This window comes from Portunus trituberculatus, chromosome 45 (assembly GCF_017591435.1).
Source record: "Portunus trituberculatus isolate SZX2019 chromosome 45, ASM1759143v1, whole genome shotgun sequence".
NCBI classification, from domain to species: domain Eukaryota; kingdom Metazoa; phylum Arthropoda; class Malacostraca; order Decapoda; family Portunidae; genus Portunus; species Portunus trituberculatus.
Window position 1 is genome coordinate 8,541,580 of NC_059299.1, and position 12,796 is coordinate 8,554,375.

General features: G+C 38.6%; 1 protein-coding gene across 4 annotated transcripts; it reads right to left on the reverse strand.

Annotated features, from left to right (window-relative positions):
* Nucleotides 1-45: 45 nt before the first annotated feature.
* On the reverse strand, nucleotides 46-12,587 carry LOC123519460 (cysteine protease ATG4B-like). Of its 4 annotated transcripts, none has more exons than XM_045280767.1 (11): nucleotides 12,502-12,587; nucleotides 10,383-10,500; nucleotides 9,237-9,335; nucleotides 8,352-8,516; nucleotides 7,585-7,762; nucleotides 6,309-6,388; nucleotides 5,183-5,292; nucleotides 4,352-4,430; nucleotides 4,005-4,159; nucleotides 3,431-3,587; nucleotides 46-3,021 (listed from the first exon to the last, which is right to left on the reverse strand). In XM_045280767.1, the coding sequence occupies exons 2-11, from the start codon at nucleotides 10,495-10,497 to the stop codon at nucleotides 2,957-2,959; spliced, it is 1,203 nt and encodes a 400-aa protein (XP_045136702.1). In that variant the 5' UTR covers nucleotides 10,498-10,500; nucleotides 12,502-12,587; the 3' UTR covers nucleotides 46-2,956. The 4 variants fall into 4 exon arrangements, with proteins under 4 accessions (XP_045136702.1, XP_045136701.1, XP_045136700.1 ...); XM_045280766.1 differs by having other exon boundaries at nucleotides 10,371-10,500; nucleotides 12,502-12,586; XM_045280765.1 differs by lacking the exon at nucleotides 12,502-12,587 and adding an exon at nucleotides 12,183-12,284 and having other exon boundaries at nucleotides 10,371-10,500.
* Between the last annotated feature and the right edge of the window lie 209 nt (nucleotides 12,588-12,796).

Here is a 12,796-nt window from a genome sequence, read left to right on the forward strand (position 1 = left end):
GACTGTGGTGCTTCACTTGCAATGAAAGGCAATAAAACTTTTTTATTATCTACTTGCAAGTTTCAAATAAAACTTTTATTTCTCTTTTTTAGTATAATAAAATTTGAGTGACAACATAGTTTGTACAAAATATATACAAATGTGGCCAGACTAATCAAAACAAACTATATATGTGTGTGTGTGTGTGTGTGTGTGTATGATAAAGAAGCATTTATACTCAAGAGAACAAAGTGTTGCCAATGTGCAACACAAGGACAGTGGTGTCTGACATGCATTCTTGACACAGCAACAACTCAACACAAAGGTCCAGTGTGTACAATCCCTGCGGCAGGTCAGTGGTAACGCTCCGGCTATAAGAACCAATTTAAAGAACACCTGCAAGCATAACAACACTTCATATACTCCTAGAACCTCCTGTCAAGTAACTATAGGTAGTAACACATCATTATCATCATCAGCCTAAACTATGACATCCAAACGACGTGAAATGGAAGATTAACTTACACATGGAAAAAAGAAAAAAAGTGTACCACATAAACTCACAGGAATTCCCAACAGCACATGAAAAAGTTCTGGGGTTCATTCATCACCTCAGCACTGGAGAAAAATAAAATTAGCTTAAAATACAGTTACTCCAAGAAGTGATGTCAGTCCACTAAAGCTTATATAAATTGAATGGAAATATACCAATGGACTGATGAACTGCTTTATATTAAAAGATCTGTAAAAAAAAACAAGAAACAGGGAATATATAGTTTGACCACCTATGCTACATCTATTCTGTCCCTTTCCACCAAAGCTGAGCAGGCTGAGAAAGGCAATGATGTGTATAAGTTTGCTGATCAGATAAACAAACACCTATGTGTAGTTATGTTAGCTTCTTGCAGCTTTTTTCTCTCATTTCAATATATTCTAACAAAGGAAAGGTGGTTGCTAGATGCTACATTTTTAGTCAGAAATATCTTAGGGAATATAACATCACTTCTTGAAGCAGCTGCACAAGCTTAGGAGTTCCTCTCACACAAGCACTGACACCAATACAATTATACACTATTCCCACACAAAATTATCCTCAACTCCATCACCAGGGGCTGCTGCTGTCCCACTAGTGTCCCCTTTAACTGTCTCCAAGATGCCTGGTGTGGATGGTGGTTATAAATGCAGTCATGAGCTACAGGGAGCATGGCAATGGGTGAGGGCAGTGATGAGTGAGTGAGATGTGAACTGAAAACCTTGGAATCAGGTATCAAATGTATAAAACTTGCCCAGAATTGAGTGGTTTTGGAACTGATGAGGTTTCTTTACAATCTCTTAGTCATGGTACCTTGCTGTGAATTATTCTATCTCTCCAATGTTTTGTTCAATCTTCGCCTATTAGAATATTAATTTCCTTCATGAACTCTTTACTTGTTTGGGACTAGTAAAGTTTCTTTCTAGTCTCTTTATCATGAAGCCTCACTAAATATCACTCTATCTAATACCTCATTCTGTCTTCTAACTGGCTCTTATTTCCTATTAGAACATTCAATTTTACTCTCTACAAACTCTTCACTCTACTCAATGTAACCTAACCATTCTAGAAAGTCTCTGCCTACTTCTGTATTTTTATCTTCCTATGAGATGAACTCATTTAAGAGGGAGGTTTCAAGGCATTTATCCCATTTTCTCAGCTACCTCTCTTGGACTTGCTCAGGGACTGGTATCTACTGTATATGCCGGAGTATATGACAAGTTTTCTGCCAATTTTTAGGCTCCTAAATCAAGGGGTTGTCTTATATACAGAACATAAAACACAACCCTTTAACCCCCTGGTGAACATTAAGGGCCACGGTACCTTGGAATTCATACTGCAGCCACACATGCATGTACATTATATATATATATATATATATATATATATATATATATATATATATATATATATATATATATATATATATATATATATATATATATATATATATATATATATATATATATATATATATATATATATATATATATATATATATATATATGACAGAGCAGGCTTCTCTCTCTACAGCTGTGGAATGTCACATAGCAATGCACCCAGCCACATTTTCTTAAGCATGTTTTAAAAATCACCTTCCTATATTGTTAAATAAAAGCAACAAAAAATACTTGGTTTTTATTTCCTTTAAGTCCTTATATTTTTTGGTACTTGTGTCTGAGTTAATTAATTGTTGGGTTAATAAACAAACAGTGGCTGGATTTCGAAACTGGCAATAGTGGTAATGAGGGAACAGCCACATTATGACTTCCCAGGGCCCTTCAGCCAACCATGTGAGCAGTGGCTCCCTCCACCATTAAGGGGGTCGTCTTATACACCGGTAATAGCTTAAAACCTAAATTTTTCCCTCAAAAATTAGAAGTCGTCTTATACTCCAGCATATACAGTAAGTGGGCATTTTTGTTTGTTTTTGTTGTCCTTGGCAAGATTAATCCCCTCTTACATAATAAAAAAAAAAATTCCAACTGTATTTCTTGTTACCACCAGTCAACAATTCATTACCTCTGTATTGATACCAGTGACAGATGAGGTGTGTAACCCAGGGTAATCATGTGTCTAGTGACAGAATGGCTATGGCAAATGAAACTGTCTGTTGTAAAAATAGAATCCAGAAAATAAACATGCAATGGATCGGCCTATATCTCTACACCAAGCTGACATCAAACTGTTGTATATAAACCTCAAAATCTCAGTGAAATAGACAAAAAATGTTGAGATTACTATAAACATTTCTCACTGTAGTATATTTCTATCAAAGACCGGCCTCTTCTTTTTGGACCCAGCATGAAGGAAAGAGTATCTATAAAAAATACAGTATGATTTATGAGGAAAGGCCCAAGAGAGGAGGGACACCACAGCGCCACCAATGGGAGTCGAAGCCACACCACCACCACCACCACCACCTTACAACCTTCGAGTCCGTCATCACTGCAGGACCTCAAACTCCTCATCATCTTCTGAGTCCAGCCGGTGATCCTCCAAGTCCATGCCTGAGGGGGAGGGCAGTTAGTTGGTTAGTCAATTGGCTATTTAAGTATTAACTATACAAGTGATTCCTAAGAGATACAAATTATAAATGACACTGAGGAAAGACAGGTATAGACATCAATGCAATTATTTCTTATTGTTGTTTTCTCCTAATCTATCTATCTTACATTCAAGGCTGAGTAATAAGGAAAAAGTTTTGAATTGTCACTGTAAAAAATATCAAACTACAAAATAAATGACAAAGAAAAATCTGAACTGTATAACAAGAGATGAAGAGAAACTTAAACTACACAGCAAGGAAGGATAAGAAACTTTAACAGAATTATATGAGAAAATAGATAGGATTCTTCACTAAGTAGCAAGAAAGGAAAATTATAAACAGAGAGAGAGGGACAAGTTAAGGATACTCACTGATGCCTGAGGCGCCTGTCCCCGTGGCATCATCCCGCATGTAGGCAGGCCGTGTGGGGACCAGTTCAAACAGAGGAGTCTTCTCTGCATCAATGAGCTCTTGTCTGATACGGTTGCAGAGATCATCAAACTCCTTCTCCGTGCCACAGTAAAAGCACTGCAACAGACAGAAACAGAATGACACTGACAGGTATTGATATAACAAAGGTCTGATTCAAACTTCTCAACACCATAAGGAGTACAAAACAAAAAAAACCATCATGAAAACATGGTTAAACATCCCTGTGGCCTTCGAAAATAATAATGATGAAAAGAAAATATCTGTAAATGATCATGATGCATTATGTATTAATCCTTTGAGTACCATGATGCATTTTCCTATTCATTCCGCTTACTATTTGGTGATTTTATACAGCTTCAGAAACTTATGTGGAGAATAAAATAGTGAAGACTGTGGCCATTAATCTTCTGACTTTCATAGACCTTTCCTAATGTCAATAAAATGGTCTAAACATACACAAATCTCAAGATAAAAATTTATCTCAGTATACTCTCTCTCTCTCTCTCCTCTCACCAGGGCCAGGGAGGGGTCTAGGTGCTCGAGTGGCATGCGTTGGGCAAAGTTACAGTGGTGGGATCTGTCCATGTCCTCCTCTTCCTCTGTCATCTTCTTGCCCACAGTGCCAGCCTCCTGGGTGGTGTGTGGGTCCAGGTACACCACCTCATCACCTGCATCACCCAACACATCACGGCAGTCAATACAGTGTCATACGAATGACAAAGGTGAAAATGTTGAAGCTTCCAAAATTAAGAAAAATTGTTTACATATTAATCATTTGGTGCTGAAAATAAATGAAAGAATAACCTGAACTGTGAGATAATTAAGTCAATGTAAGACAAATGACTCAATGACTCACTCACCCACGAAGCCAATGAAGTACGATGCATGGTTGGGCTTCCCTCCTATCAGCCCAAGTGACTGAGGCATTTTGAAGTATTTCTGTTCAAAGGAGACACAGTTGCAAATATTAGTAATTGAATCCATAGCTCGATCAAGTATGGATTTTAACAATACTAAATCTAGAATATACAGTATTTTCTTTCATTCAAGTAGGGATGATAACTCTGTTTAATTCTAGTTAGTTTCCTTCCACAACCCCAGTAAGTGAAGAATAAACCTTTCCTAAGTTTTGGAGATAATTTTCTTCCACCATTCTACCTAATGGCTTTATAACTCTCCTTATTTCTAGTTAGCTTTTTTCCAGCAGAAATTCACTCACTGTTCATCTATGTCTCAAGGTGAATACAGAATCATCAGTATTACTACTATTCTCTGAGACTTGTTCCTTTCCACTGGGGGCTGATGGGGCTAAGAGTGTGAATGATGCATTTGTGTGGTGTTTTGTCTGGGCCAGTCTGTGTGAGAGTGCCTGCATGATATATATATATATATATATATATATATATATATATATATATATATATATATATATATATATATATATATATATATATATATATATATATATATATATATATATATATACAGGTTACTACTATCACTACCAGTTACTCTCGATTTTTTTCTTTACATAAGAGTAATACTGGTCAAGGGAAATAAAAGAACTAAAAAAATAAATAAACACCCACTGAGGTCCCAAATCCTACAGAGAGGTCAAAAGATTTAAAAAATAGACGTAAAGATAAATCACCCAATCACTCAGTCACTTGATGGTACTACTCGCTACTCGCCTTGATGCCGGAGAAGTAAAGAGGATTCATCTCAGCAAGTCCAAGGCGAAGTGGAATGAAGAGCAGGAGTGGCCGCCAGGTTCGATCTCCCTCCGTCTGACAACTGCATCCTGGAGGAAGGAAAGCAACGACATTACTACCAGTCTACTTTGTTTTGTATATTAAAGATGGAGTCAGTGGCAAATATGAAAAAAAAAAAAAAAAAAAAAAAAAAAGAGGGCTGTCTCAACTTATGCCAATACTACAATGTCCCTTGAGTTTTGAGATGTCATTTATGTTGCATCACTACATTCTTTCCTGTGCCAGACACTCTCACACTCTCTTAAACGCTTAGAGACACAAAAACATCCTTATCTTTTTCCACATACGCAGAAACATAAAATTTTCTATGCTACATACAAAAGCTAACACTAACACACACTACAGCATTCTTGAGTTTTGAGACATCACTGACATTACTCTGGCTCTCAGCAACTCATACTTCTCATAATCAAGAAGTCAGAAATTATCTCAAGTTATTCATATACAAAAAATATGTCTGTGCCTGCAATTATTCTGTTGTCATGGTAAAAACACTCATATCATCGTACAAACTTCATCACCACCACAACAAACTGATATCATGGTATACATTTCACTTCTTTTAGGGAGCTTGCATTGTTTTGTTGCCCTTGGGAAGTTTCCTCTTGCATAAAAAAGATAAATAAAAGAAAAAATATACAATACTACCACCATCACAATCATAATCACCACAAACTGATAACATGGTACACTCTTCATCACTAACACCACCACCACCACCACCACAAACTGCTAACATGGTACACTCTTCATCACTAACACCACCACCACCACCACCACAAACTGCTAACATGGTACACTCTTCATCACTAACACCACCACCACTACCACCACCACAAACTGCTAACATGGTACACTCTTCAACACCACCACCACCACCACCACAAACTGCTAACATGGTACACTCTTCATCACTAACACCACCACCACCACCACCACAAACTGCTAACATGGTACACTCTTCATCACTAACACCACCACCACCACCACCACAAACTGATAACATGGTGCACATTCCATCACCACCACCACCACCACCACTTACTGATCTCGTCCATGATGACAATGTTGTCCATGGCCACATTGACGCTGAAGTTGTTCCATTCATCAAAAGGCGTCAGTTTCCTGCAGGTCAGAGAAAATCCTATAGTTCTTATTGATAGTATGTTTATGTGTAGCTAGGATCTGTTTCCTGTAAAGGCCCACATAGGTTATTTATAGTACATGTGTGTTGTTATGTTCATGTTCTGTCTCCTATCAAGTGTCTACAGTGTTTGTGTTGCTATGTTCTGCCTCACTTGAAAGTCTGATAATGAATTGGACTTGGACTACAGAGGATGCTCTGTCAATAGTTTAGTCTCAAATAATTTATTGTTAGATCAATTTCTCAGTGTCTATGATGCCCTTTGAAGACAAAATAAAAGCAACAATCTAGTCAGACTGAAACACCTCCAACTCCCTGAATCAGTAATAGTAACTTTACACAAACAGAACCAGTAACTTAGTACCTCAAGGCTCCTCTGTGATTCACTCATGCCTTACACATACACATACACATACACACACACACACACACACACACACACCGCATAGTGTAGTGGTTAGCATGCTCGACTCACAATCGAGAGGCTCGAGTTCGATTCCCGGAAAGCGGCGAGGCAAATGGGCAAGTCTCTTAATGTGTAGCTCCTGTTCACCTAGCAGTAAATAGGTATGGGATGTAACTCGAGGAGTTGTGGCCTCGCTTTCCCGGTGTGTGTTGTGGTCTCAGTCCTACCCGAAGATCGGTCTATGAGCTCTCAGCTCACTCCATAATGGGGAAGACTGGCTGGGTGACCAGCAGGCGACCGAGGTGAATTACACACAAACATCAACAATAACCAGTCCTCAATATCTAGTCAGACTGAAACACCTCCAACTCTTTGAACCAGTACTAGTAACTTTACATAAAGGCAGAATCATTAACTCAATACTTCAAGGCTCCTAAATGGTTCACTCCTGCCTCACATGCACACACACAAGCATCATCAACATTAACCAGTTCTATATATCCAGTCAGGCTGAAATATTTCCAACTCCCTGAATCAGTACTAGTAACTTTACATACAGGTAGAATCATTAACTCAATACCTCAAAGCTCCTAAGTGATCCACTCCTGCCTCACATAAACAAGAGCACCATCAGCAATAACCAATCCTCAATATCTAGTCAAACTGAAACACCTCCAATGAACCAATGCTAGTAATTTTACACACTTGCAGAATCAGAAACTTAATACCTCACATTTTCTATCAAAATCCACTCCTGTCCCACACACACACCTGAGAACCTGAGCCACTGTGTTGGGGCCATACCACTCCCCTATAGGCTTGCCCTCATCCACCCCGAGCTGGGAGATAATGTGCAGGGAGAAGGTAGCCAGCTTGTGATCTTCAAACATGTGCAGAATCTTGAGGTATGTTTCGTCTTTGGTCTCTGGTGCCCAAGTCCACTCCCGGCCTGCAGATGAGGGATGCAAAATTTTTAGAATCAGAAACCAGGATAGAACAAGAAATAACATGTTTAAGCTTGAAAAATTTTGGTTTAAAAAGAGATACGAAGGAATTGGTTCTTAAATAAAGTAGTAGATGAATGGAACAAACTTAGTAACCACGTTGTTATTGCTAAGTCATTAGGGAGCTTTAAGGAAGATTGGACATATTTATGAATGGGGATAATAAGTAGGTAGGTATATTCAAACAGGGACTGCCATGTGTAGGTATGAAGGCTTCTTGCAGCTTCCCTTATTTTCTTATGTTCTTTTGTCAACACTGCATGAACTTGGAATAATAAGAGGAAAGAAAAGGAAAGAGAAAGAGGAACACAGGCATAAATTTTGGTCAGTAAGTGAAAAGAAAAGAAGACAAATAAGCAGAAATTTGGGTAATAATAGAAAAGAAAAGGAAAAGAAGTAAACAGACAGAACATGCAGACAAGGAGAAGACACACAACAGGGAACACCATTTCAAACCCAAACTCCAAATCAAGAACTCAACTCAACAGGACTTCATCTAAAGGAACAACACAGCAACACAACACTGCAACTCACCCATATGTCTCCTGAGTAGGGCCTCTGCCAGCACCATCTGTCCACAGCGCAGCATGCAACCCCATCCTTTGTCCGAGGTGTAGCCGGAGTCCCCAATCTGAACAAAGCCCCTTCGGTATGTCAGCCATATCCGGGACTGTACATCTTTCCGGATCTCCTCCAAGTCTTGAGAGAGAGAGACAGGGAGAGGGTGAGAGAGGATGTTTGTGTCACTGAGAGGCTAACGAAGAAGGTAAACAGGATGGATTATGAGGACAGATGTGATAAAAAGGAGTAACAGGGAAGAACTGGTATCTTATATCTAAAAATAATACACAACAGATAATTCAGAAAAGATAGTCAAGAAGAATATGAAGAACAAATATTTTGGAAGAATGGCATTACTACACAAAGATACCGACACAATCATCACTAACAAAACCAAGCAAGGGTTATTTATCTGCATTACCTAAAAACACCATGAAATATTTGGGATATAGTGACAAATTGAGAGAAAGGTGAAGAAAACTCATCTCACAATTCCTGTTTCTCTTCACTTTCTTTGTGTCACTCACACTCAGCAAAGTTTACCACCAAGAGTTCCTTCCTTATTCCTTAGGGAAGTGAGACCTGAAACACTCCAAGCAGCCAAGACACTTGTGACATTCACTTATCACTAAAGCTGGGTTTTCAAGACACATCCTACTTAGCTTTACTGAAGAGCGATTTCAAAACCCAAAAACAAAAATAAAGAAATTACTATGATACATAATGAAAGAAAATAAGACAAACAAAACATGATATACTAAAGAATAAAAGCAAGATGACATTAATAATATAAAAAAGTAAAACAGAAAGCTCACAAGATGAAGGCTGAAGAAGACGACACAAGTGGAAGTGTCTGACCTTTGTGAGTGGAGTACTGCTTCCCTAAGATCCACACGGGCTCATCTGTCTTTGGGAAGTCCTCTGGCTCACCCAGCGCCCCTTCATAGGCCATGCATGCTGTAAACACACAAGGATCAGGACTCGCACTGAAAGATGTCCCTCAAACAGACACATAACACACACTCACCAACATCACACAGATACACAACAGACACACTCACAATCTCTACACACACACAGCAAGATATACAATAAATTTTTCAGGAACCACTACAAAATCTATTGGGGAAAAAAAACTGCTTCACAAATAAAAATCTTATATACACTTGACATGTCCATATCCTAATGTCAAAAATACTCGACAGCCATTGTTGTGAGGTGGGGTTAGGCTGTGGGGGGAGGCGGGATGGGGGATGTGCAGGGATATGGATGTCAAAAATGGTATACAATGGAACTACTGTGGCACATTTGACTCACAATACATTCAGCAGAAGGACACAGCTTGGCGCATGGACCAGTACTGAAAGGTTAGCAGGGCGTCCCCAAAACTCGCACTGACTTGTTATCAAAAAAGGTGATGTGTGTTTGTGTCAAGGTGATGGAGGTGATGGTGGCAGTACTTTGAAAAAATAAATGACTGAATTAAATAAAAAGATGGAATATAGTGATGCTTGTGTTAGAAAAAGATGATATGTGTGACAATGTACTAGTAGTAGTAGTAGTAGTAGTAGTAGTAGTAGTAGTAGTAGTAGTAGTAGTAGTAGTAGTAGTAGCAAAAACAAAAATAATCAATATATCAATGGTAATGGAAGTGACAGTTATGGTCTGTGTTAGGAGCAACAGTCACAAATTGTAGCAGCAGTGATGGTCTGTGTTGAGAGAGAGAGAGAGAGAGAGAGAGAGAGAGAGAGAGAGAGAGAGAGAGAGAGAGAGAGAGAGAGAGAGAGAGAGAGAGAGTCTATGTTGGCAATAATGAGAGATAGCATTTATCTGTACTGGTAATGATGGTACACAATAAACAACCATGCCCATCAAGGAGTAAACAGCCTACATACAGTACAACAGTGACCAAAGCGTGAGAGCATTCGTCAAGTACACAACAGTGGCAGTGAACACAGAGCCACTGCCACACGCTTCTCACTGCCCACATACCTATCATCTTACACAGCTTATGGAGGCGGCCAAATACTATAGAAAGGTAAGGTTCGAGGGCGTGTATGATCCAAAGGAGGTATCTGCGCCACCGGAAGGGAACTCTACGGACCCATCTCTCAATCATACTCTATAAAGAAAAGACAAGGGGGATTCAACGCCATGTATTCTGGGCTTTGGTTCATGGTGACTGGCTCACTTTAATTTCCTTTTTTTTTTTTTTTTTTCAAATATAGGTCACTCATAATTATTAGGTCTGTATTTTTAAATGGTTTGCTGTATCACCACTACTATTTAAAAGATTATATCGCTTCGGTTCTCAAGAGTGTTTTCTCTAGTTTATGGTATAGAAAAAACTTATTAACCTGTCACTAGAACCATAGAAACACCCTTAGAAATCCAGGCAAATAATTTAATCAGAGCCTTTGGAAAGTAGGGCAGATGCAGTGCAGAAGTGTTTCAGAATCTGGTATACTTGTTCAAGGGGTGGAATATATGTGGTTTCGTTCCTGGATTACTCTTACAAAAATTAGAATGAAATGCAGCACTACACTATTCATATCATATTAGTTTACCAAAGACAGAGTCAATAAAATCTTGCATACTCTTTTTCACTTGGTAAAACACATGATTTTCTCCTCACAAACTGCAGTATAATACAGTAGAATATTCTTATCAGATACATCAGCTGTTTCACCACAATATCTCTTTACCAGTAACACAAAATGGACAGAATCTTGCACACTTATCAGACTGGAATATATGATCCTTTCCTCAATTAATCCCAAAAAATTGAAACACAATACTGTAGAATATTCATATCCAATACATCATCCATTTAATTTCCCAAATATCTCTTTACCAATAACATAAAACTGACAGAATCTTGCACACTTGTCAGAGTAAAATATGTGATTTTGTCCACAGTTATTCATATAAAAGCTGAAATACAACATGTCAATCATGTCAACTGCTTTACAAAATATATGCTTGGTGATGGAATAGAACAAAGACTCTCAGACACTGACTCACAGGGCAGAACACACAACCTTCTATTCAATAAACCTTGTACAAACAGACATATAACACTGTAAAGTATTCCTATCAAATACACATACAGCTTCTCTAAAATGATAGTTTACTGATAAGATAAAGTCAATACCTACAGTCTTCCATATCAAACAATGAGGTGGAATGTATGTCTGTCTTCGATCACTCCTACAATCAAAATGAAATACTCGGTTATGAAGATGGTGGTGAGTAGGGCTGTGAAAAGGAGATTTATAATACAAAGGAAAGACAAAGAGCATCAGATTCCCTGTTGATCCTAACGAAGCTGTTCCAATTATATAATGCCATCTAGATCTGAAGTCAATAACACTCCTTTACCAATGTCCCAGCAACTATTAATGTGTCAACTTGTTAAGATATTAAACTTGTTCCTCTGCTTTAAAACCTCCAATCGTTCCCAGTTGATCCTTATGAGGTTCTGTAATAAGCTTCACTTTCTAACACCATTTAAATCCAAAACAATACAGCTTCATAAAGACACACACCACAATAATAGTGACAATAACAATAACTGCACCTTAACCTCCTCAGTGCCATGACACCTTTCCATATTCATTCGGCTTACTAATTGGCGATTTAACACAGCTTCAAAAACTTATGTGGGGATTGAAATAGCGAAGACTCTCTGCATTAATCCTCTGACCTTAATAAATCCTTCCTAATGTAAATAAAATCATCCAATCATACCCAAAATTTAAGGTAAAAATGCGTCCCAATACTGAAAGGCTTACAATAACGTACCATAAGGCAGCCACTGACCACGCCCTCCCTTCCCCCTAACAACTCCAGAGGCACAAATAACGACATTATATCACAAAGTTATCCCCAACACAACACCACACGAGCACATCACCTCGAATATCTCACGTGACCTATTACAATGACTAGTCACAATAAGCAAATTTTTCCTTCTTGTCCTATTTTCCACACTTCTCCCCTTATTTCACCACGCTATTCCAGCCACAACGTCTCCTGCAGGCTGTGGCTCTCCCTCTTCGTCTCCCAGGTTGTGTGGCGAGGCAGCGAACCATGTGAGAGGCAGAGAGAGGGAGTCAGTCACCTGCTATAATGTCATCCATGGCCTCCAATGTTTTGATTCTGACGTCATCCAGCAGAAGGAACTGTCTTTCCAACGGACCCCCCTTCTCTTCTCGTTTCTATAGAGGCGAGAGTGGGTGTAAGGGTGATGGAAGTGTCTATAGTCTATGTAATTCTCTTCAGCAAATCTATGTAATTATCTTTCGCATGTGATTTACCTAATAATTCTTTAGCATGATTTACCTATATAATTCTTTCGCATGTGGTTTAAAATTATCCTTAGCAGGTGGTATATTTAATTCTCTTTCGCATGTGGT